The following is a 25,757-nucleotide window of genomic DNA, read 5'->3' as shown; positions in this document are numbered from 1 at the left end:
GGTTTGCCTGATTCAAGGAACACTTGATAGCCACAATTTTAATAGGGATAGCTATGTATTTTGGAGGCGTTTGTAACAGGCATACAAAGGCTTCACGATTTTTTGCACTTGCTAAATGACTGAACTGAGCTCAAAAGTGAGGGAAAAGGCTTTTGAACAAAACATTCCGACCGCAACATTGCATGCTGGGACGTGTCCCCAGTTCGGGTTGTTGAAGTCAAGATGGCTGTAAACACCGAACAGAGACTAGAGCATGAAATAGGCCTTATATGAAATTCCTTATTCAATAAAATCGCCCATCACCGTCAAGAGCCTTTAGCAGTAACATAACGATTTGTTGAAAATTTATCCAACCTGTAGAGAAAGTGTTCATTCATACAGTTACACAGGATCACGGGCAACTGCGGGAGAAAGTCTCGTATGAATTCCGACGAGAGGGACTGTGAGTGTGCGCTACCACAGGCCGAGACATCCCCTGCAGGAGGATACGACAGGTCGGCATGGAGATAAATAGAGTGTCGTGGTTTGGGGAAGGGTGCATGTTTTTGTATCGTAACAATAAAATGTTTCCCAACTTCTGGTTTCTGGCTGGATAGCTAGCTATGTTACTGGCATGTAAAAGTGCAACATTCATGCAGATTTCCAGGTATGTAGGTAGCTAGTTAACGTAGCCCTCTATCTAGAATAGGCCTGAAAAGTGAATTTAGCAACCGCTAGTTGGCTAGCTAGCAATGCTACTTAGCTAGTTATTAACATCACTATTAGGTAGCTAGTTCGTTTGCTGTTCTGATTTCACGTTAACGTACAGTTACGACGATGTATTGCTGAATTGTAACTATGTTACCTAAAACATTAGCTAGTTCACTCACTATTGTATTATCGGCTGTCTTATCACCTGAACGACTTTGCCTAGCTACTTAGCAAGCAAGCTGCACGGTCATCACTCTGTCTGCGTTTGCTAGCTAGCCAACGTTAGTTACTTGTATCGGTCTTTGCAGATTTATATTCGCTGTTCCTATAGCAATTTCATCATCAGTCAGAAATGTGTTTACATTAACCTAAGATTAACTAGCGTTCACTTACTGTTAGTTGTTGTGGCTATCTTAACTAGCTAGTTAGCTAACGCTACACTAGTAAAATTCGTTTCACGCGCTAGACAAGTTAGTTAATTTCTCTGCTATAGCTAGCTGTAGTAGGTAGGCTAGATGGTTCTGTCAACAGATTTAGCTACATATTCCTGACCTATGCTATTGATGTGTTTGTTTGTTTAGAATACAAGAGGAGTCTGACATAGAAAACACTGAAGCAAGCCGAATGTAAGTTTAGTTTAAGTTGTCAGTCATGTCATTATGTGATTAACATACAGTAGCTAGCTAGAGTACAGTAAGTTAATTTAGTCACCTACCTCAGAACATGTTAATTGACTATCTATGGAATGTCGTTCTCTATCTATGGAATGCTAATATTTAATATCTCCCTCCTTTCACTAACCAACACAGTCATTCTGTCAAAGTGTCACAATCCATGCACCCCTCCATGCACCTTCAATTTAATAATTTTCCTTTTTGGCTTCCACACACCATCCCTCCTGCGTGGTCTGCTGACAAGAGCAGGCACACAGTGGATGCAGAGTCCACAAGTTCCCAATGAAAATGAACGTTTTCGTTCTTAAATGTTTAGGTGCTTATCTCATTTCCAATGTAGACCACATTGATATTTATAAATGACATTAAGTTCCCTTTGTTTTTAGTTTTTTTTATGTTTACCACTGGATGTTGATAAGACTGATTTCAGTGCTGTTTTGATTGAGACTCGCAGCCAGTTTCATAACTCTCCATGCTTCCAATCTGAACGGCCTCCAATTCAGGAAGCGAGCAGCCGCCAAGCATCTAATAGAGCGCTACTACCACCAGTTAACGGAGGGCTGTGGAAATGACTCCTGCTGGAACGCGTGGTGCTCCTCGTCCCAGGGCTCCCACCGCTTGGACAACAATGCAGCCGCCGTCAAGGCCCTGGAGCTGTACAAGATCAATGCCAAACTGTGCGACCCACACCCCTCCAAGAAAGGCACCACAATGAACCATTGTGTAAGGGACGACTTCAAAGGTGTGTTGGCATAAGTGACTCATTCGTGCATCAATACTTTTCGGAGTGTTTCAATTGTATTGCAGAATTTCAGAATCAGACTGTCGATTTAACTGAAACGGTTAACTTTTTAGCCTTAACTGGATATTACATATGCTGCGTTAATTAACTATATTACATTGATGTTTTCCAGATGTAAATTACCTAACAGAGGAGAAAGTGTATGAGATCCTACACATCTGTGGAGAAAAGGAGGACTACTCCCCTCTGATCCGGGTCATAGGACGGGTGTTCTCCAGCGCAGAGGGCCTGGTGCAGAGCTTCCGCCGGTCCAAACCACCCACCAAGGAGGAGCTCAAGTCCCTCCAGAGCAAGGACGAGGACAAAGACGAGGACGAGGAGGAAGCGGCCGCCTGCTCCGCTGCTGCTATGGAGGAGGACTCACCCGGTTCCTCATCCCGGTTAGACGGCGCTGCATCAGGGGACAATGATGTGGGGAAGCTGGGTCCTGACGAGGTGTCTGTGGACATCGACGCGGTCAGGAGGGTCTATCAGAGACTGCTGTCCAACGATAAGATCGAAGCTGCCTTCCTCAACGCACTGGTCTACCTGTCGCCCAACGTGGAATGTGACCTGACGTACCACAACGTCTACTCCCGGGACCCCAACTACCTGAACTTGTTTGTGGTGGTGATGGAGAATAGTAACCTCCACAGCCCAGACTACCTGGAGATCGCCCTGCCCCAGTTCTGCAGGGCCATGAGCAAGCTACCCCTACCTGCGCTGGCCAAGCTGGCCCGCCTGTGGTCTCACTACAGTGCTAAGCAGATCCACCGCATAATGGAGACCTTCCAGCAGCTCATCACCTACAAGGTAGCTAGATTCTCTTGGTATTTTGTATTTTCTTTGTTTCTTTTTGTTGGCCTACATAGAGTTGTGAGATTCCTCTGTAATGAAAAGCTCTATACAAATTAAATGTATTATTATCTTAATTGCTAAGGTGGTCAGCAACGAGTTCAACAGTCGCAACCTGGTGAACGACGACGATGCTGTGGTGGCAGCCACCAAGTGCTTGAAGATTGTCTACTATGCAAATGTCATGGGAGGGGAGGTGGACACGGAGCACAACGAAGAGGAGGACGAGGAGCCCATCCCTGAGTCCAGCGAGTTGACGCTGCAGGAGCTGCTGGGAGAGGAGAGGAGAAACAAGAAGGGCCCCCGGGTGGACCCCCTGGAGACTGAGCTTACCATCCGGACGTCCGACAGCCGGCGGCCCCTCATCCCCTTTGAGGAGTTTGTCAATGAGCCCCTGAATGAAGTCCTAGAGATGGACAAGGACTACACATTCTTTAAAGTGGAGACGGAGAACAAGTTCTCCTTCATGACGTGTCCGTTCATCCTCAACGCCGTGACCAAGAACCTGGGCCTGTACTACGATAACCGCATCCGCATGTACAGCGAGCGACGCATCACAGTACTCTACAGCCTGGTGCAGGGACAGCAGCTCAACCCCTACCTGAGGCTTAAAGTACGCCGAGACCACATCATCGATGATGCCCTCGTCAGGGTAAGTCCAAGGCCCCGTTTAGTTTCTACCACCCCGAAGTGTGCACTTGTTTTGTCTACTCCCCCTCAAGGATTTAAAAGCATTGGAGTGGTGTTTGTACTGACTGGAGAGAGTGTCCTCTATATTCCTCACACTAGTCTTAGATCATTATTTTACTTCTATTCTTCCTGTTAGCTTGAGATGATCGCCATGGAGAATCCTGCAGACTTGAAGAAGCAGCTGTATGTGGAGTTTGAAGGAGAGCAAGGTGTAGATGAAGGAGGGGTTTCCAAAGAGTTCTTTCAGCTCGTCGTGGAGGAGATCTTCAACCCAGATATTGGTGAGAAACCAAGTCGTCAGTCGGTCGATACGTTGCTGAACCGTCACTGTGAGACTGGGAATGGATGTGGTTGATTTGTGTTGCTGTTGTGTTTTATAAAGGTCCTCGTCGTTACTGCAGTGGATGTGGTTGGTTTGTGTTGTATATCGTAAAGGTTGTTCCTTGTCCTTAACACGGCTTCCTTCTCTTCAGGAATGTTTGCGTACGACGAGCGCACCAAGATGTTCTGGTTCAACCCGTCGTCGTTTGAAAACGAGGGTCAGTTCACGCTGATCGGCATCGTCCTTGGCCTGGCCATTTACAACAACTGCATCCTGGACGTTCACTTCCCCATGGTGGTCTACAGAAAGCTCATGGGCAAGAAAGGAACCTTCCGGGACCTCGCAGACTCCAATCCGGTTAGTGTTTGATGTCCTGTTTTATTAATAAAATGAGCTTAATGATATTCATCTCCAGAGTGGTATTTAAACCAATGTGCTGCGACATGGCTGTCGACTCCTATGGTGTTAAATTTCTTTGTACTTTCTTTCAGGGTAATAAATACCTTAACAGCTAAATACCATTGAAATGGTGGTTTGTACGAAGGTGTTATTGATAACGTGTTTCTGTCTGCTCTCCCCTGTGTCCTGTTGTCTGTGTGCAGGTTCTGTACCAGAGTCTGAAGGAGCTGTTAGAGTACGAGGGTAGTGTGGAGGAGGACATGATGATCACCTTCCAGATATCCCAGACGGACCTGTTCGGAAACCCCCTCATGTACGACTTAAGGGAAAATGGGGATCAAATTCCAGTCACCAACGAGAACAGAAAAGTGAGTTTCAAGAATTTGTGAAAATGATTTCACTCAAAATCATGCTTTTAGACATTTTAATTATTAGGGTTTTTCTGTTTTAGATGTAGCTTATTTTACCAGTTGAATGAGGTAGCGTTCCATCCAGAGAATCATGCCGTTGTTTCATCTTGTGGTCGACAGGAGTTTGTAGCTCAGTATGCGGAGTACATGCTGAATAAGAGCGTTGAGAAGCAGTTCAAAGCCTTCAGAAGAGGTTTTCACATGGTCACCAACGAGTCCCCGCTGAAATATTTATTCCGGCCGGAGGAAATCGAGCTGCTCATCTGTGGAAGCAGGGTAAGCTGTAGAAAAGAGAATTTAGTCGTTTGTATTTATTTTTTGTGGTTTTTAAATATGATTTTAACTCCATAATGTGTGTATCACACACAGAATCTAGACTTTCAAGCACTTGAAGAAACGACAGAATACGATGGCGGCTACAGCAGAGATTCACGCATCATTAAGTAAGGAATTGCCTTATTTTAGGGTGTGTGTGTGTGGAGGTGATGAATCATTACTTCAAAAGGGACTTGACTGCAGAAAGGGCCGTACAAAAATGTTGAAATTCAGCGGTTTGATCTGCTGCTGACATCAGGGACAGTGACCCAAAACCCTGATTATGACACTAATATAAAGCCTCGTCTTTACTTGACCCACCAGGGAGTTCTGGGAGACGCTGCACTCGTTTGCTGAGGAGCAGAAGAGGCTGTTCCTGCAGTTCACCACGGGCACAGACAGAGCCCCTGTCGGAGGCCTGGGAAAGCTCAAGATGATCATCGCCAAGAACGGCCCCGACACAGACAGGTGAGGATGTCTTCCTTCTGCAGGCCCACAGAGCTCACTCGCATCACTTTGGAAACATGCAACTAACAAATGTGTTCAACTGTGTATATAAAAATAACCATGTACTTTGCATGCATTTGGTTTGAGGGGAAATTGATGAATTGTCTTCAGGTTACAGTTCAATGTAATCCCATTCCAAATTAATCGCCTGTTGACCTTGACAATTGGAATGGCCTTTGACCCATTCCCTCTCCTCTGCCCCTTTCTGCAGGTTACCCACATCTCACACCTGCTTCAACGTGCTGCTGCTCCCGGAGTACGACACCAAGGAGAAGCTGAGAGAGAGACTGCTCAAAGCTATCCTCTATGCCAAAGGGTTTGGCATGCTCTGAGGCCATGGCTGCCACACTGAAAAAGGACTCCTTTTCACAATCTCCCTCTTCCCCCATATCAGAAAAAATAAACGAAAGATGACCAACCAACACAAAATCGTTTTAAGATTCGAGATGAGAAAAGCCGAAAACCAACACAATGGTTAATCTTAAGGTAGAGCGCCCTAGTAGTGGAGTTTGTCCGTGCCAGCGTCCCGATCTCTTGGAGCAGCTTCATTGAACTTCATGTGATCAAACGTACGTTTCCCTTCCCACGTTGTGTGAATGTGTTCTGAACACATCCTTTATCTTATTTCATTGTTTTATGTACAGAGGATTGTTTCCCCCTTACTATTTATTTTAAGGTTGAAATCGGTTATTTTGATGCTTGACTGGATGAACAACTTTTCTTGTTGGGAAAGGGGAGGGCTGGGATTATTTAATAATCTGGATTGTGACAATGACAATGTAGAAACCTTTTACCATTTGTGAGTCAGAAAAGGCTCCATCCATTCATGCATCGCAGTCCTCATTGCAGTCTGTTACTTTGTGATCGTTCGGTTGCATCGCTGTAGTCAGAAGCTGATGTGACGAGGGAAACCGTGAGCTCTTGGAGTTTATATGATGTCCTGCCCCCCCCCCCCCTCACACCTTCCATATTATTTATCCAATCGAACCAGACTCCGTTTTTCATGGAAGTGTTTGGAACTTGGAAAGTAATTTCATTCAGACAGCATCTTCAGAAAATGTTTACCTTGAGCATCTGTCCTAAATGACACCCTATTCCCTATCTAGTGTTCTACTGTTGACTAGGGCCCATTAGGGTGCCATTTGGGGGGGGGACCATTATTTTCACCATTGGAGCACTGAGAGTAGACTGAAACTTTGTCGGAGCTGTTGTAAGTGCACTTAGACATTTTCAGAATGTTTTATTTTTTTGGGCCACAAGTACATGATTGTTCTCAAATATTTTTTTCTAAAGGCTTCCTGTGTTGCCCTTGTCTAACCGGGGTTATGTTGTAATCCTCAGTACATTTATACAATCAGAATAGCATTTATTCTGGTTGTCTACACTTCTAGATGACCAACCCCAAATATGTCCCAGGTTTAGCTAGGGTATCTTCCTTTTAGAATCAAGGCATTTTGTACTAAATGAAATGTCTACAGACATTTGCCAAGTGTTACTGACAAATCTTTGCTCTCCAGTGATCTTCTTCAGCAATCTAGAAGATTTGTCTCTGTGTAGAAAAATAACTTACGACAGACCTTTTTTAAAATTGTTAATTTTTGATTTGGAAAAGTTAGCTGTGAAAATTCCTTCTGCACTGGCACAGTAAACAGTTGATTTGTTTCTTTGTCTTTTAGTTTCTGGACAATTCCATAGGGATGTAATCACTGCTTAGGAATATCAATGGATCCTGAATCCTGATGCCGTCTTTCAGTCTGTTGGGGCGTAAGCAGTCAGCCAGCTCGCAGTAATGCCACTTAACAACGGTGCTCAGGGCTGCTTGTGAAGAACCTGCCCCAACAAATACATTTCAGATATTGCGCCCTGAGCCTTCCCTTCCTCCATCGCTTCTTTGGGTTTCTGCTGTACCTCATTTATTTGTATCTCTGTTTTGTACTGCTGAAGTTGCTGCTCGCCTGTACATTTAAAAGGACTCCAGGGCCCAGAGAATGGAAAACTTTCACCCTGATCTTGGAATGGAAGCAGTCAGTTTATAGGTTGGTTTGAATTAACTGTTACCTTTAAAAATTTATGATAAAAAGGCTTAAAATCAAGTGTTGTGAAAACATGCTAAATAAAAGTGACTGCTTTTTTCCAACTTGTACTTTGTGAGGATTAATTTAAACATATGCAAACAGATGGATTTGTAAGACTTTTGAGGATTGTGTGTGTCATTTTATGATTCTGAAGTACTTTTTTACTGTCTCGTACCCCAGTGAAGTTAATCAAGACATGTTAATTTATTCAACACCATACATTCAGTCGATTGGCTTAAAAGAGCCGAGATGATCAACCACTGAAAAGAGAACATATTACTGAAAGTTCAAATAAATATGTTTGCATTTGATTTTACAGTTTTAAGCTTCTTAGTTTTAACAAGTACAGTACAATCTGAGTTGAAGTGAAAATGACATCCAATTATTTTCAGGTAATGTCCATTGCAACTGACCTAGACATTTCAAAAGCACACCAGCAGAAATATTCAAATACAGGCCGATTTTGGATAATCTGTATTTATTACAAAATAAAAACATTTTGGTATCACTTTAAACCTATCAAACAAGCAGGACAAATAACTAAACTCAGCAAAAAAATAAACTTCCTTTTTTCAGGACCATGTCTTTCAAAGATAATTTGTAAAAATCCAAAGAACTTCACAGATCTTCATTGTAAAGGGTTTAAACACTTTCCCATTATTGTTCAATGAACCATAAACAATTAATGAACATGCACCTGTGGAACGGTTGTTAAGACACTAACAGCTTACAGACGGTAGGCAGTTAAGGTCACAGTTATGAAAACGTAGGACACTAAAGAGGCCTTTCTACTGACTTTGAAAAACACCAAAAGAAAGATGCCCAGGATCCCTGCTAATCTGCGTGAACGTGCCTTAGGCATGCTGCAAGGAGGCACGAGGGCTGCAGATGTGGCCAGGGCAATAAATTGGTATGTCCGTACTGTGAGACGCCTAAGACAGTGCTACAGGGAGACAGGACGGACAGCTGATCGTCCTCGCAGTGGCAGACCACGTGTAACAACACCTGCACAGGATCGGTACATCCGAACATCACACCTGCGGGACAGGTACAGGATGGCAACAATAACTGCCCGAGTTACACCAGGAACGCACAATCTCTGCATCAGTGCTCAGACTGTCTGCAATAGGCTGAGAGAGGCTGGACTGAGGGCTTGTAGGCCTGTTGTAAGGCAGGTCCTCACCAGACATCACCGGCAACAACGTCACCTATGGGCACAAACCCACCGTCACTGGACCAGACAGGACATGCAAAGAGTGCTCTTCACTGATGAGTCGCGGTTTTGTCTCACCAGGGGTGTTGGTTGGATTCGCGTTTACCGTCGAAGGAACGAGCGTTACACCGAGGCCTGTACTCTGGAGCGGGATCTATTTGGAGGTGGAGGGTCCATCATGGTCTGGGGTGGTGTGTCACAGCATCATCGGACTGAGCTTGTTGTCATTGCAGGCAATCTCAATGCTGTGCATTACAAGGAAGACACCCTCCTCCCTCATGTGGTACCCTTCCTGCAGGCTCATCCTGACATGTCCCTCCAGTATGACAATGCCACCAGCCATACTGCTCGTTCTGTGCGTGATTTCCTGCAAGACAGGAATGTCAGTGTTCTGCCATGGCCAGCGAAGAGCCCGGATCTCAATCCCATTGAGCACATCTGGGACCTCGCCAGAAATGTCCGGGAACTTGCAGGTGCCTTGGTGGAAGAGTGTGGTAACATCTCACAGCAAGAACTGGCAAATCTGGTGCAGTCCATGAGGAGGAGATGCACTGCGGTACATAATGCAGCTGGTGGCCACACCAGATACTGACTGTTACTTTTGATTCTGCCCCCCCCCCCCTTCAGGGACACATTATTCCATTTCTGTTAGTCACATGTCTGTGGAACCTGTTCAGTTTATGTCTCAGTTGTTGAATCTTCTTATGTTCATACAAATATTTACACATGTTAAGTTTTCTGAAAATAAACGCAGTTGACAGTGAGAGAACGTTTCTTTTTTGGCTGAGTTTATGTTTGAATCTAGGTATACTTTTGACCAGTGGAGGCTGGTGGGAGGAGCTATAGGAGGACTGGCTCATTGTAATGGCTGGAATGCAAAAAATGTAACAGTATCAAACATATGGAAACCACATGTTTGACTGCGTTCCATTTATTCCATTGCAACCATTACAATGAGCCTGTCCTCCTATAGCTCCTCCCACCAGCCTTCACTGCTTTTGACTAGTCAACAATACAGTTTATGGTTATAATCCACTTGGATGGAAAGCTATTTAGATCTAACCAGATCTAAATTGTGAGTATGGGCTATATATTTACATTTAATGTCCGTGTCTGTCAAATATGTAGAGTAGATATTCTGCATGTGATTATTTGTCCTGCCTGATTATTTGTCCTGCCTGAGGGGTTTGACCCTGGCCTCCATGTTGCTGATGCGCTGCTTGACCTTGGCCTGGTATGTTGCCCACTCGGCAATCATTCTGGTGAACTTGATTGTCATGACCTCCATGTTGGTCTCCATCGTAAGGACTTTGTTCTCCATTTCTCTGGGGTCGACCTTGTTTCCCAATTCCTCATCAATGAGGTTGTCTTTCATCAGGATGGCCTTGCCTTTCTCCTCCAGAGCGTACTTGGCGTCAGGGTACTCAGTGAGAGCATCCATCAGGTCGTCTTTAGACAGGGCGAAGAGGTCAGAGTAACCCACGCTCCTGATGTTGGCTGTTCTTCTGTTGCCAGCCTTACTGCCCTTGATGCCCAGGATACTGAGATCTCCGAAGTACGCCCCATCGCTCAGCACACACCACTGTGTGACCCCGTCGTCCGCCACCACAGCTAGCTTCCCTTCTTTGATGATGTACATCTCTCGGCCAATGTCACCCTTCTTACAGATGTAGTCTCCGGGGCTGAAGACCTGCGGCTGCAGCTTGAGCACAAGCTCGATCAGCAGGCCGGCTTCGCAATCCTGGAAGATACGCACTTTCCTCAGCGTCTCCATGTGGACGTTGATGGCAATCTCAGCTTTCAGCTTGTCCGGCAGGTTCTTCAGAACCTCCTTCTCGTCGCAGGTCTTCTTCTCCGTCCACAGGTAGTCAAACCACTTGACCACCCTGGCCTCCAGGACCTTGGAGACCTTACGAAACTCCATGTACTGCTTGATGGAGTCGATTTTGGCCTGGAACTCGGCGCGTGCCGCGTTCATGTTGGAGATCATGGCGCCCACGTTACCGACAATGGTGGCAAAAATCAGCACGCCCGTGAGGAAGTCGGCGACAACAAACAGGTACTCGATGTCTCTGACAGGGGGCGGGGTCTCTCCAATGGTGGTCAGGGTCAGGGTGGACCAGTAGAGACAGTAGACGTACTTCCTGGACAGCTGGCCCATCTCGGGGTCAGTGATGTTTGGGTACACCCAGGTGTCTGAGCCGAAGCCCAGGAGTTTGGAGAGGGCGTAGAAGACGCAGGCGTTCCAGTGGATGATGATCAGGATGTAAAGCACAAGGTTGCTGATTCTGAAAATGTTGGGGTAGTTTGTCCTGGTTTCCGTTCGGTCGAAGAACTCAAAGAGGCGCGCCATCTTGCCGAGGCGGTTGAATCTGAACTCTGGATTGTTGTAACCGTATGGAATGAAGGCAAGATCGGTAGGTATCATCGATATGATGTCATATTTAAATTGTTTCTGGGCTCGGTAGTGTTCTTTTAGTTTCACTGGGTCTTTCACGAGCAATCCTTGTTCCAGGAAACCTGTTGATGACATTCCAAAGCTTTATCGCAAATAATAAATTGTTAAACGAGGCTATGTTATGTCGAAATTATTTCAACAACCCTAAACAAGAATGGTTTTACCTGTCCTAGATCTCACAAACGTGTCAATGTAATAGATGACATCTGAAGTGTAGTCGAGAACCATCCACAGCATTACATAGTTGGCCTGCAGGTCATTGAAACTAGCCCTGGGAGACAAGCAGAAACACAAGAGTATTGATCATTCACAATTACTCAACAATATCTTGGGAAACCCTAAACCTGGACTTCTAAAACAGCACATACCTTGGCACCAGAAGCATTAAGTTGTAGAATGCTGGGACAGCTACTATTGTCAGCCATTGATAGTACATATCTGTGGCGGGGTCAATGATCCACACTTCTTTACTGAAATAAACATAAAATACAAAGCTTTTTCCTGTTAATTTATAATCCGTATTTTTTTGTTTATAAATATAAGACATCCATATAACCATAGAAACTGAATATATTTACGGGGGATCTGGTTTCTTCTCATCCGGTTTCTTATCAGGTGGCTTCGGGGGATCCGGCTTCTTCTCATCCTTCTTCTCGTCTTTTTTGCTGAACACATTATTTTTCCACACATCATTTTATCAATCTCAGTGAAGCGTGTACTAACTACAGCACAGCACACTATTAAACAAGGGGAAAATAAGAGGATTATCTATAGCGGGTGTAATCAACCAAGCCTAGTTTTACCATCCTGATCTCGCAAGCTTACATTCTGTTTTCTATATGAAGCAGAGATGCTGGTGGGAGGAGAGGACGGGCTCATTGTAATGGCTGGAATGGAATAAAGGGAATGGAGTTAAACATGTGGTTTCCATATGTTTGATGTGTTTGACTGCGTTCCATTTATTCCCTTCCAGCCATTAAAATGAGCCCGTCCTCCTATAGCTCCTCCCACCAGCCTCCACTGAGACGAAGTGAAAAGAAACAAAAGCGCAGCAGTCTGGATGGTGGATCAGGCTAATCAACTGAACTAACGTCACTCTTACACATTTGTTTGGTGATACTGGATTGTAATGTTCATGGAGGGTGTTATTTGGTTTCAATTAGATTTTCCACTGCATGAAACAATGTGCAATGATTTATCAAGACCAGAGGGGGGCAGCGTGCTGCTGTCGGGTCAAGAGAGTAGCGACAGGTCTCTTGGCTTTCTACTGGTATTTCTTTGTCACTTGTCATTCTTTGACCTCCAGTATGACATTTATAAAAACAAATATGTGTCTGATCACAATTATGTAACACAAAATACTTCACTTGGAGAGTGACGGGGGGCAACAAAACCATATACAGCTATTTATTTACAAGCATTTTGCTACACCCACAATAACATCTGCTAAATATGTGTGTGTGACCAATAACATTTGATTTGATTAGATTAGTTACTACCTACGTAGTAAATGAAAGGTTCTGAATACTTATGGAAATGTGATATTTCAACAACAATTTTTTTTTTATAAATCAGCAAAAATGTCTAAAAACCTGTTTTTGCCTTGTCATTATGGGGTAGTGTGTGTAGATTGATGAGGGGGAAAAAACTACATACATTTTAGAATAAAAAGTTTTAACGTAACAAAATGTGGAAAAAGTCAAGGGGTCTGAATACTATCTGAACGCTATAGTTGGTGCACTTACTCATCCTTGTTGTTGCAGTTGTTCATATTGTATCCTGCAAGGGGCCATTGACCATTGCTTGAACAAATATATAAATACACGTGTTAGCTTCAAATCTAAGTAGCTATTTCATTTCTAAGTCATAATAATTGCAACATGAGAGAAAGAGAAATTTAGCGAAACACAAACACACACACACACACACACACACACACACACACACACACACACACACACACACACACACACACACACACACACACACACACACACACACACACACACACACACACACACACACACACACACACACACACACACACAGACACACACACACACAGGGACTCACTTCCTCCTGCGGACTTGGTCAGAGAGTCTGGTGTTGGACATGCTCTCTGCCCTCCAGGCCTCTCTGAACTCTGTGTGTGACTTCATGGTTGAGTCTAAAGGAAGGGCATCTGAGGGATGACTACTGTGAGATGACCAGCCCTTTACCAACACCATGAAGCGAGACAGCCTGAGAGAAATGCGTTGTAATGTTGTTCAAACAATGTTCAAACATTGAGAAAACAACTAGACATGCATTATAAAACAATGAGAAATAACCATACATGCATTATAAAACAATGAGAAACAACCATACACACATTATAAATTATGAAGGATCAAAAAAACAAAGTCTGTTGACTTATTTCCATTCTAGTCCTTGAAATGAGCATAAATGTAAATAATGATATGGAAAAAAGACATCTGCACTGACCTGGACATGCCTCCTGTCCCCGTGAAGGAGGGGTCCAGTTGGTCCTCATGGCTGCAGCGTAGAGAGGACACCAGGAAGAGAGTGAGGCCTCCACCAGGCTAAAAATATACACTCAAATTGTACTAGCTTGGGACGTGTCAACGTTTGTGTTTCCTGTGTTTGGAGTGTCACTACACTGCAATAAATCATAATCACACAGAACGCTTACTGGCATTCAAAAATGGAGTCTGTGTGTTGTTGGCTCTTCAAAGTAAAAGCTTTCAAATCCTAAGCTAAACCCAAGCTGGTAAAATCCTGTAAATGTCTTACCTGCTGCCACTCTCAATCTGGTCCAGGTTGTCGGGGGTGTTAACCGAACAGAGGCCGTGGCTGGGATAAGACTGCTCCGTGCTGATCTTAGGCATCTTGGTTCACTCTATGGTCCCCAATGCATCAGGCAGGTGGACTGCTGTGAACAGAACAGAATAGTGAGGATACATTAGAGTAGGATATATGTAGGGTTTGATTATTTACATTGTTCACAGTCTCACAAGTAAGAACAACTGTTTGTTAAATATTAAATATACCTACAACTATAACAGAGACATTTCAATGTTGAAGCCTAGAAATTGAGGCTACAATGTTCATATCAGTAGTTATTTACCCCCACATTTTATAGTAATGTATCACAACTTTATAAAGTGTATGACTATGATTCAACTATCTATTCTAGGACAACTCTAGGTCTAGGATGACTCTGTGACTCTCCTAGAGGGGAGAAGCGTGAATAGGGATTTTAAGGAATGGTGAACCATATGTCGCACTGTGGATTTAGAAGGGATTTTTACAGACTTAACAATGGTCTGAGTAGCTGTTCTAGAATAAGGAATGGTTGAGTCTTAAATGTCACACAGGATCAACTCCCCACACTGTCTTCTAAGAAACAAGTGTTTAAAATAAGCTCTTGGAAGGGCAAATTGTTGTATCTTTGAATAGGTTTCAGAGATTACATCTATCTACAGATATTCACCTCCACTGAGCGTACAAAACGTTAGGAACACTTGCTCTTTTCATGACAAAGTCTGAACAGGTGAATCCAGGTGAAAGCTATGATCCCTTATTGATGTCACTTGTTAAATCCACTTCAATCAGTGTAGATGATGGGGAGAAGACGGGTTAAAGAAGGATTTTTAAGCCTTGAGACGATTGAGACATGGATTGTGTATGTGTGCCATTCAGAGGGTGAATGGGAAAGACAAAAGATTGAAGTGCCTTTGAATGGGGTATGGTAGTAGGTGCCAGGCGCACCGGTTTGTGTCAACTACTGTAACGTTGCTGGGTTTTTCACTCTCAGCAGTTTCCTGTGTGTATCAAGAATGATCCACCACCCAAAGGACATCCAGCCAACTTGACACAACTGTGGGAGGCATTGGAGTCAACATGGGCCAGCATCCCTGTGGAACGCTTTCGACACCTTGTAGAGTCCACGCCTCGACGAATTGAGGCAGTTCTGAGGACAAAAGGGGGTGCAACTCAATATTAGGAAGGTGTTCCTAATGTTTTGTACACTCAATGACTGTATTATTTAATGACATATTCGTATTTGTGTGTGTGTGTGTCATTGCCTTTTTATTTGGATACTGTCTTTGTGAATGGACTCATAAATCATTTTCACAATTTAAATTCATCCAAAATCTCACTTCATATAGACTGATTCACGATTTTTATGAATCTACATTGTATTGATGAATGTGTGTTGGACCGTACTGACAAATACATTTGATTAATAACAACAACAAAAAACAAAAATGTGATCTAAAAAATAAGATTTTTCTTGTTGGTCCACAACCACAATGCACGCAAGTGCATTACAGACTCCCACTGAAGTAAGTAATGCTTTGCTTTACAAAGCGTTACATGCAAATGGTTTGGTGTATTGACATGACCTTCCCATAGTATGCAGTGTGTGAAGTCTTTGAATGGCCCTGTCTGAACCTCAAATTGATCAATTAAATGAAACACGAGATTAGAGAAAGAATACTGATACAGTAGTAAGGCATGATTGTATTATTCTGCGCAACATGTTTTATTTGAAATTAAAGAAAAAAAATATTGAAATGGAATATGTATTCGTACTTATTTTTAAAATGTCAAATAACGGATTAACACGCATTCAATCTAACATTTTACAACCTGCATGCAAGGAATAATTAATTAATTAATTCATCCACACATTTTACAACACTTTCGGGTAGGCTACATCTCTACTGTTAAGAATTACGAAGGAGACTGAATTAAATCCAATTGATTGACCTTTCCCCTTTCAGAATGTTTGATGTTTCCAATGTTTCCAATGTATCTATAATTTATGTTAACATGTCTTTATGGTTGATTATAAATTATTTCAGCAGCTGGTGATAATAAAAAAAATCTTCCAAAAAGGTTAGGATAAGGCCTACATCCTAAACTTTGAGTTAATTCATTGTGATTTAATTTAGTTGTTTAGTTCATCCTATTTTTAACACAGTAGTCTGCTTAAATGTGATCTAATCAGAACGTCCTCACAAATTGCCTTACCAAGTAGCCATAGATGCATGGATCTATCCTTCATTGTTGGTCCCGATTAAATTTCGTCAATACAAAAACATTTTATCTAGCTATAACATTTGATGAATCCTATATTATTTGCAACAATACAGATAAATCAGTTATTTCTTTAGACTAACACACAATTTGTGCAAATCTCTAGTCTAAATGTACCTGAATATAGTTTAGGGAAGGATAGTCCTCAAGCAAATGTCTTCGTCAAAGGAACTCTCGATGTGATATAATCCCATGTTTTCCTCCTTCGCTTCATAGGCTACACAAACGTTTTCAAATCATTAATTCCTCGGTAGACACGGCCTTACATTACTTTCAAATGATATACTACTGGACACAACGATTTGGAATTATATTTCAGCACCCAGGCCAACGGACAGCTCCCCCTGTGTGCTTTATTACCCAAGCAGCCTTCTTTAAACCGTAACGCACTTCCGTCACCTTCATGAACAGTCATTAACTGCTTGGGGGGCAGAAGAGAGAGAAGGGAGGGGTCTGTGAGCGCCACCGCTTGTTGCGAAGTGAAGTTTCTACAACTTTTAACGACTACCACATAAGGGCAGTATTCATTTAGTGTCGGAATTTTTGCCATTAGCCTACAGTTAGGTAAGATAGTACTTGTTCAGGTGGTGAAGTCATATCATTTATCATTAGATGTTATCTGAAATAAAGGGTTGTAGTGCAACAGAGTCCTTGCAATGAGCCCTAAATATCAGTCACCCCTGGACCAGATGTCAGCTCTTCCACCAGGTTCGACTAAACAAGGTTCAGACCAGTCTGCCATAAGTGCATGATCATGAGAGCATATTAAGAAGGGAGACGGATTTACTCTTTGGCCCCAGTGAATAATAGAGCAGGAGTCAGAAGGATGAGATTAACTGGGGCTTAAAGAGGCTAAAAAGCTCTACATTAGAAATGTAGAGCATAGCTCATACTCACCCCCTCTCCCTGTCTTCTTGAAAATGAGTCCCTAGACTCCCACTTACCAACACTGCTCCTCCGTTGGGACTGAAAGAGGTGCTATGTGTTGCTCCTTACCTGCATAATAACAGATAACAAGAAACGTCCCCTAACGGATTGGATAAGTGATCGAAATATGGCGTAAATTCCACCTAGCCTATCAGAGGGCAAGGTGAAAATATTATAATATTTCAGACACCTATCCCCTCCATTCATATCTACACAAGTGTCTTGTGGGTAGTGGGTCGGGGTCGATTTAGGACTGGGTGATTCGTATTGTGTCGTATCAGGCAGGTAGTTTACCTACAGTTTACAAATATAGGAAGAGCCACGTGCCCTTTTCTGCCCTTAGCTTGGTAGGACACGGTTGGCGCTTTTCTTTCTTTCCTTCAGCACAGCCTGGGCCATGAGCTCTTGTGAGATGTCACCGATGTTCAGAATGTCTCACCCACTAGGCTACTCTACTGCATGGCCACAGAGGCCCCACCCACCTGGGAAAAGAGGAGAAGACACAGGGGAAATCCTCCTTCTGTAGAACAGAAGCTCTAATCTTAGATGTAAGAGTCCAGCATGTCCCTAGATCCACTAATGTGTTTCCCTGGTCCAAGTGTTAAGTCAGTGCTTGTCATGACGGACTTAAAGGAACCGCAGAGGCACCCGAATGAACGTGAGAGTAAAGCAATTAATTCGTTGTTCAGACAGTGTTTCTCCACTACCACAGCTATAAATACTTATCAAGGGCTCAGAAATAAACATTGAATTAACAGTCATTAATAAAAGGCTAATTCTGTCCAACAACAATTCCAGAAACTGCATAACCTGTCCTGTTGGTTGTGAGATGTAGCTGTTTACTGGCCATACAACGTTAGATAAAGGGCCAGAAAAGTGATTGTGTGACTGGGGGACATGCATTCGTACCAGGCACCCTTTTCAAGTAGTAGACTAAATCTACACTGATATAATATTAGAGGCATAGATGGAGGTTCAGAGTCCATAGACTGAAATTGTCTCGAAGTCTTTTTGTTTGTGTTTTATTTGTCTTTACGTTTGAACCTTGTGTACTCCAAAAGCCTCCTTGTGGCCAGACTGCAGTCACTGTGGGATTAGTACTTACAAAGGAGATTGCCTCTAATCTTTTGATGGTATTTGGACGTTCACGAGAGAGGCAATGACAACTGCAGTCAGTTGGGAAGAAGTTAACAAGAAGAGTCTTCAGGGTGTTCTTCAGGGTCTCCCACAGTACAGTTTATCAAGATATCCAAATGTATCCTAATATGGAGGAGCCACTTCCTTTTCTGTCACATGAGAAATAATTGATCTTGTGAGATTGTGTGTGTAACCATGATACCAATGATTCACTCCATCCTAGGCGTCATTGTCAATGTGCTGAGGGATCAATTAAAAATCTCTTTGTGCTGGAATAAACAGGCCAATTCAAATCATACACTGCTGTCCTGGAGCATTTCCTAGTATGACCTGGAGCATTTCCTAGTATTTCCATATATTCCAGTTTATTAGGTACACCCATCTAGTACCGGGTTGGACCCCTCTGCCTCCAGAACAGCATGAATTATTTGGGGCTTGGAAACATTGCTCAATGGGACCTAATGTGTGCAAGGAAGACATTCCCCAAACCATTACACCACTGCCACCAGCCTGTAATGTTGACACCAGGCAGGATGAGCGATGAACTCATGCTGTTATTCGCCAAATCCAGATTCTGCCATCAACATGACGCAACAGGAACTGGGATTTGTCGGACCAGGCAATGCTTTTCCACTCCTCAATTGTCCAGTGTTGTTGATAGCGTGCCCACTGGGGCTGCTTCTTCTTGTTTTTAGCTGATAGGAGTGGAACCAGGTGTGTGACAAGAACCGAGGAGTTGTGCGTTCCGAGATGCCTGTACTGCGCCTTTATTTTTCTGTTTGTGGCCCGCCTGTTAGCTTGCACGATTCTTGCTATTCTCCTTTGACCTTCCATCAACAAGTTATTTTCCCCCACAGGACTGCCGCTGACTGGATGTTTTTTGTTTCTCGCACCCTTCTCGGTAAATCCTAGACACTGTCGTGTTTAAAAGCCCAGGAGGCCGGCCGTTTCTGACATACTGGAACTGGTGCGCCTGGCACTGATGATCATACCATGCTCAAAGTTTCTTAGGTCACTAGTTTTGCCCATTCTACGTTCAATCGAACAGTAACTGAATGCCTCGATGCCTGTCTGCCTGCTTTTTATAGCAAGCCACACCCGCGTGTCTCACTGTCTATAGAAGCCAACCATTTTCGTGAATGGGGTGGTGTACGTAATAAACATCCCTACACATGGGCTACGCACATAAGACCCCATATGTGTTAACTAAGCCACACATTCAAAGACTCACAAAGGACACACATCAAGGAACTAAGACATTCATAGTAAAGTCTCTGTATAATACCCCAGATATAATAATAATAATACATTTGATTTGGTAGACACCTTTCAGGACACTCATGGACATCTTACATTAAAATGCCTACATCAAATCTAATGCATATCCTCAGCCAGATCTAGACAGGACTGTTAACATGAGAGGATGTAAATAGGGATTAGTGAAGAGGGCATGGCTTTTCCTTTGGGTTTCTTCATATTATCTCATAGGCTTAATCCACTTTTGCAGGTTTGGTAAAATGGAAAGACCCACAGGTAGGTCAGGGGTGGCCAACCGTCCTCCTGGAGAGCTACAGTACTGGGTGTCTGTAAAACAACAACCATTTGTTAGATATTGTGCTTCATTGTTGGCTCACCTATTTATTTATTTTAACATTTTATACAGATGACTGGTCATAAAGTTTAACATTTGTGGCATAATATACATTATTTTGATGAACAAAACATTTTTGCTTTTTTTCACTGAGGATCAATCAAATTCATAATCTGTTATCTACATAATCTGTTATCTACTTGCCCTGTGTTGTAAAGCCTAACCCATCACCATCCGGTATGTCTCCAGCAGTGGAGGCTGCTGAGAGACATATAATAATAACTGGAATGGAGCATAATGGCTGGAATGGAATGAATGGTATCAAACACTGTTTGATACCATTCCAGTCACTCAATTCCAGCCATTGTTATGAGCCGTCCTCCCTTCAGCAACCTCCACTGGTCTCCAGGCAGTTGTTTATTTTATTGTGTTGTGGGTAAACGCAACAATAATTGCTAAACCCATGTGCATTTCTAATTGCTTAACCATCTTTCGCTTCACTCCACTGGGTCCCTGATCTGCCCTACTAACTGTGCAGTTGTCAAGGTAGAGGAACACCTTTGTGTCCCGGGGGGCCTGTATTACCTCCCCTAGGACACAGCACTAGGGCATATGGACCTTGCACGGAAAACAATTGGACATATATCAGCAAAACAAATTGAATGTCTGCATGCTGATTGTTGCTCCCTTCAAATAAACTCAGGGAAGGAGTCGCAAATGATATGAGGTACATTAACTTAGTGTATTAAAGTGTGTCATACATTATAACTTGGATTTGATGGTGTCATTGGGTTATGGTGTCATTTGGGTCATACAAATATGTGAGTGTGTTTTTCCCCATTCTCGCTAACCTTATTTTGGGATATTGACATTTGAGTGGGAAATTATGTAGCATTGCTGCCCTCTGGAGTTGAAATGTATTATTCCACTTGATTTTCACCCATCAACTTAATGAAAAGCAAAGCGTAAGGATGATAATCAGATATTCATAATTGATTAGTAATGCCTGACCTGTGTCTATAAATTCCTGTCTGTCTTGTGAACTGATAGAGATGGTGGCTGCTAATATAATAAAGACACGTTATACATAGCGCCTGTCTAGTCTTAACTAAACGTTAAACATTTAAATCCTATAATTTCAAAAAAGAGAGAAATCTATGAAGTTTGGAACTGCTGATAAAAAATATTATGTATGAACATGGAACATAACTTTTATGACAGTTGCATGTGAAATAGAAAATAGAAATGAAGGATGTAAAAACACTAAAACGTGTGATAAGGTCGAGGGGCAAAGACCAAAGTATTTGTTCTTGTGCTGTTGCCAAGTGCCAACTGCACCGTTCACAGTGTCCACAAAGTTTCCTCGTGTCACTGCTTGCCAGTTCTTGCGCTCAGTGTTTATAGCTAGGAGCACACGATCATAGTGATGCAGTCAGAGCAGAAGAATGGCGCAAGCAGAAAGAACACCGAGTTTCCTTCACTTGCCAGTGAGGGGAAAAACGTCTTGCTTCGGATATCTTCGAGTTTTATTTTTTGCACTTTTTCATATAGCTCAGGCAAATAAGCAAGGTTTGTATTTTTAGTTGTCATTTTTTTCGCTACATTTAGCCAGCAAGTGTACTATTGCTAGCTAGCAAGCTTAGCTACCGTTAACGACCTAACGTTAGCCTGTGTTCAAGACTAGAGCCAAGGTGTCCAGTGATTGAGGGGGGTGTCGGCTTGTATTTGGACTGGCTTAGTAAAGGACATGGCTCAATAGCTAAATGTAATACTTGGTTGCATTATGACCAAACTAGCTATCTAATATATTCACACATTCCTAACCAGTCCAGTCGCTTCTTTAACGTGTCGGTAACGTCGTTAGCCAAGCTAGCTAAAGTGGCCTTTGAGATTTCAAGCGGTAACGGTAGCTAACTAACGTAGCTAGCTCAATTGTTTTGCTAGCTCCAGTCATGTTTCACTGAATATCCTGAACTTAGGTAGCTTACGTAATCATTTTGGATATCTATCGCTAGTCCTGAGTAACTTGTCATCAACCTTCACGTAGCTAACGTTAGTGCTTGTCACACTGGTTTAGCTGTTCTTTTAAACCAGGAAATAAGTGCTATTTTTAGTTTGTCAAGACCGACAAGTTCAAGTTCATTTATTTGTCATTTACATATAAGCTACACATGATATACATCATGGACTGGAGTACAGTGCAACGAAATGATTACTCATCATAGGTGTGTTTATTTAGCAGGTTAGCGTTTTTTCTTAGTGGTTTGCTTTGCTAACAAGCTATCTAGCTAGCTATCCTAGTAACGTTATGTTTCATACAGTCAGAATTAAGCCCATTCCTCACTAGGATTCAACATCACAGTAGCTAGCTAGATGGCTACAGTTGTTTAGGGAAGCATTCGTTTCCTAGTACACCTTCCCATATCCAATGAACTGTAACTTTGAAAAACAAAAATGTAGCCTATAGCTAGGGCAAAAAGGAGAACTGTTTCCACCAGCAGTTTCAATGTGTGAAGCAGTAGTGGGTTGAGTTTAAATGCCACAGTTGAAATGCTTCCTGTCTAAAGTATGGCTGTTTCCTGCATTGCTGAACATAATCATGACATGTTTAAGGAATGCACTGAAAATAATAGCAGAGACATGGATATTTTCATCTGTTTTCTGCTCTGTTTGCAGTTGTCAAGTCAACTCTGCCACATCCGGCAGAATGTAATTATGGGGGGTCTTTTAATAACTGTTGACAAATTGTGTCTCCGCAGCATTCATCCAATCAGACACAATCTTAGAGGTACTTCACTTTGGCGAGGGAGGCCTCTTGCAGGTAAGACACTGTTTCCTTACACTCCCCTCCTAGCGACCACAGACAGGCACATGACCCTCCCTATACAACATGCACAGCTGAACACACTATCACGCTACTATGTAGTTACTCAGTAAACACGAGGTGAATAGCAGCCTGTGAAATCAAATATAATCGCTGTAAAAATTAAGCTGAGGTCACTATCTTCTCAAAGCTGTAACTTTCACTTTCTCTGCTATATGTATTTTTACCCACGTAGTCTGTGGTTAGCGTTTATCAGGTGTCCTTGGTCGTGTGCTGTTCACTGTTTCAGACGAGACAAATGACAGACAGGACTTCTGTGAGATGTCCAAAAGGACATTATTGACAGTGATACTACCCAGATATCATAGTTTACAAACATGTCACTGTTATAGAGGCTAGCTAGCTCTGGTCGGCCCGGCGGGGTCAGCACATCTTTGTATCCACTGTCCATCCCACATGTCACTGCTCTGAAAGTCAGTCACCCCTCCTCTCTCCACCACTGTTCACCTGAGCACCTGTGCTGATTGGCCTTAACAGAGCAGTTGAGGGCTCAACTCATTTAAACCCCCTGTGGAGTGTTTGCATAATAGATAAACATCCCCTCTTTATCTATGATCAAATAGGCCCTGAATTGCAAAAAAGTTGAGGGAATGGTAAGAAACAACAGGTAGACTGCCACCACTTCACAGGTTAAATGATCCTAGATGAACAAGGGCAGTAGTTGTGTAAATAGAGATGCTGCATAAACATGGCCACGGCCCGTTTGATTGAAGGAGGTCCATAGTCAGAGACGTTAAGCTTTTGCTGGTTTTGATGCTTGAATCACTGTAGTGCAAAATATGATTTTTCAATTAGCAGTGAGTTGGATATAGAGTTAATACAGCACATTCTGAATCCAATGCAAATTGGGCACCAGTGTTGGGTTCAATTGATGGGTGTCAGACAAGGCCTTTGTGGTGGAAACACATCAGTTTGACTGCTGTTATAAAACAAAATGACATCATGTCAGTACTGCTCAAATTTGCATGCACCAGCACGTCTTACTTATTTGCCTACGACTTTCTGCATCTAGACCTGGTTTGTTTGTTCTGATGATATCATTAGGAGTGGGGTAACTTTCTTTTTGTTCCTACATTTTGAGCCGTGTCATATCAGACTAGAGCTATGAAGATCGCCTGCTGCTCATCTGATGGTTACCTGACAAGGATTTTTCTTTGTTTTACAGATAGAGCCTGACCTTCACCTGGGTTCATATCATCAAAAAAGGTATGATGTATATTTTTTTATTATCTTTGAATGCACCTATGACTGTCTCTGAGAGAACTATATTTGTTGTTGCAGGCCACAATGACTGTAAACACTTAATTCATTAAACGTCCTTATGTAACACCAGTTGTACCTAGATAGATAGATAGACTCTAAATGGGAGGGTAAACCCTGGCATTAGAATCACATCTCTACTCAGCTTATCTATGCCTGAGTTTTTATGGCTGCTAGCCAATTCCATATGTAGCGGCTTGGGTTCGTTGGAGACTGATCCTCCGGTTGCCACACCTTGTTCTCATTTCCATCAACATAGTCATGCTCTTGGAGGTGGGGCTGGTTAGCTGGCTGCTGGGAGGTGGAGCTGGTCGACTGGCTGCTGGGTTTCACTGGAGGTAGACGACGGGAGGGTGTGGGTCTGTGTGTGTCCTAGTCACTATGGAGACAGTGGAGGGATGTTAAGAGTTTTCAGGAGGCTCAAACAGAGCCCCCCTGCACCAAGGCAGTGTTAGGATCACATCAGGAGGGGACTGGGTTTACATAGCATGTGGACAGACATCATCGTTAAAAGAGAGAAGTGGATTCCATAAAGTCTCGCCCTGTTAAGACCTCGGTTGTGAAGTTGTCAGCCAAACTAGGTGTCAGTTCGCTACACTTAACCTTGGTGGCATTTAGAAGAACCGGTCTGAAACATGTTAATCCTCTTGAATAATCAGTGTGTGTCCTGCCTTACATTCCTCAGGCCAGGTTAACCGTCACCCTCAGCCAATGAGGTTTCTCCAGATCAGAGGCCTGTCTCTTTCCTTAAGTAAACACACACACAGGTGAACTAAACAGGCTTCCAGGGATTGTTTGGCAATCTGTGTCTCTGTGCTAGGGTCACAAAGTAACTCAATCTGCACAGTGCACTCCACACCGGCGGCACACGCCCATCAGGCAGAAGTACATGTGGCGTGACATAATAAGTTGGTCAGATCATCATGAGAACCACATCAGAAAACATGGATGGGGTGGAAGGCCACAGTACAGCATGTCATCGTGGCGATTGTCAACATCAGCAGGGTTTCTTTCCCATGACGTTGTGTGTGCCCTAGGTCTGTTTTGGTGTAAAAATCTATTAGTGTAAAAATAGCCAAAGCACAGGCCTTGATTAGGATATTTGAGTGCTTCTCTCCAGGGCTTTAGTGGCTCCTTCACATGAATATATTTGGTCTGAAAGTGTCTCGCTCCACCTTTTTCACTCTCCTTCATCTGTTCTGAAACTAACAGAGACTATTATGGTGGATGGGATCATGTGAGTTTTAGTAAGTTTCACAGAGGGATCTCCTCTCAGTATTTACTATTTTCTACATTGTAGAATAATAGAGAATGTCAAAACGATGAAAAAACATGTGAAATCATGTAGTAACCAAAACAAGTGTGAAAAAAATCAAAGTATATTTGATATTCTTCAAAGTAGCCACCCTTTGCCTTGATGACAGCTTTGCACACTCTTGGCATTCTCTCAACCAGCTTCACCT

The 25,757-nt window shown here is 43.0% G+C and overlaps 3 protein-coding genes across 6 annotated transcripts in view; 2 read left to right on the top strand and 1 right to left on the bottom strand.

Annotated features, from left to right (window-relative positions):
• The first annotated feature begins 172 nt into the window (after positions 1-172).
• LOC139532548 (ubiquitin-protein ligase E3A-like) lies at positions 173-7,780 on the top strand. Of its 3 annotated transcripts, none has more exons than XM_071330306.1 (12): positions 173-494; positions 1,272-1,316; positions 1,868-2,106; positions 2,279-2,958; positions 3,086-3,652; positions 3,827-3,971; positions 4,164-4,369; positions 4,615-4,779; positions 4,942-5,097; positions 5,191-5,264; positions 5,461-5,604; positions 5,855-7,780. In XM_071330306.1, the coding sequence occupies exons 1-12, from the start codon at positions 421-423 to the stop codon at positions 5,973-5,975; spliced, it is 2,616 nt and encodes an 871-aa protein (XP_071186407.1). In that variant the 5' UTR covers positions 173-420; the 3' UTR covers positions 5,976-7,780. The 3 variants fall into 3 exon arrangements, with proteins under 3 accessions (XP_071186407.1, XP_071186409.1, XP_071186408.1); XM_071330307.1 differs by lacking the exon at positions 173-494 and adding an exon at positions 519-646; XM_071330308.1 differs by lacking the exon at positions 1,272-1,316.
• A 2,080-nt stretch (positions 7,781-9,860) lies between these two features.
• Positions 9,861-12,179, bottom strand: LOC139532547 (cyclic nucleotide-gated channel cone photoreceptor subunit alpha-like). Its single transcript, XM_071330305.1, has 4 exons — positions 11,968-12,179; positions 11,758-11,859; positions 11,554-11,660; positions 9,861-11,451 (listed from the first exon to the last, which is right to left on the bottom strand). The coding sequence occupies exons 2-4, from the start codon at positions 11,823-11,825 to the stop codon at positions 10,097-10,099; spliced, it is 1,530 nt and encodes a 509-aa protein (XP_071186406.1). The 5' UTR covers positions 11,826-11,859; positions 11,968-12,179; the 3' UTR covers positions 9,861-10,096.
• A 9,351-nt stretch (positions 12,180-21,530) lies between these two features.
• LOC139532562 (transmembrane protein 131-like) overlaps positions 21,531-25,757 on the top strand; it is a 36,399-nt gene continuing 32,172 nt past the window's right edge. Inside the window, exons 1-3 of one of the 2 annotated variants that reach the window (XM_071330339.1) lie at positions 21,531-21,719; positions 22,910-22,971; positions 24,200-24,240. In XM_071330339.1, the coding sequence (XP_071186440.1) occupies positions 21,596-21,719; positions 22,910-22,971; positions 24,200-24,240 (227 nt within the window). In that variant the 5' untranslated portion in view covers positions 21,531-21,595. The remainder of the gene's footprint in view (positions 21,720-22,909; positions 22,972-24,199; positions 24,241-25,757) is intronic. The other variant, XM_071330337.1, reaches the window with a different exon arrangement.

This window comes from Salvelinus alpinus, chromosome 10 (genome assembly GCF_045679555.1).
Source record: "Salvelinus alpinus chromosome 10, SLU_Salpinus.1, whole genome shotgun sequence".
NCBI classification, from domain to species: Eukaryota; Metazoa; Chordata; class Actinopteri; order Salmoniformes; family Salmonidae; genus Salvelinus; species Salvelinus alpinus.
The sequence above is the reverse complement of the archived record's forward strand: the minus strand, read 5'-3'. Positions and strand labels throughout refer to the sequence as shown.

What these genes read in the sequence shown, in the direction of transcription:
- LOC139532548 (XM_071330306.1), top strand. Translation starts at nt 421, where the DNA reads ATGAATTCCGACGAGAGGGACTGTGAGTGTGCGCTACCACAGGCCGAG. An exon ending in ACCTCGCAGACTCCAATCCG is followed by an intron (nt 4,370 to 4,614) that starts GTTAGTGTTTGA and finishes GTCTGTGTGCAG; the next exon opens with GTTCTGTACCAGAGTCTGAA. An exon ending in TGCTCATCTGTGGAAGCAGG is followed by an intron (nt 5,098 to 5,190) that starts GTAAGCTGTAGA and finishes TATCACACACAG; the next exon opens with AATCTAGACTTTCAAGCACT.
- LOC139532547 (XM_071330305.1), bottom strand. Translation starts at nt 11,825, where the DNA reads ATGTACTATCAATGGCTGACAATAGTAGCTGTCCCAGCATTCTACAAC. An exon ending in TTAATGCTTCTGGTGCCAAG is followed by an intron (nt 11,661 to 11,757) that starts GTATGTGCTGTT and finishes CTTGTCTCCCAG; the next exon opens with GGCTAGTTTCAATGACCTGC. An exon ending in GTTTGTGAGATCTAGGACAG is followed by an intron (nt 11,452 to 11,553) that starts GTAAAACCATTC and finishes TGTCATCAACAG; the next exon opens with GTTTCCTGGAACAAGGATTG.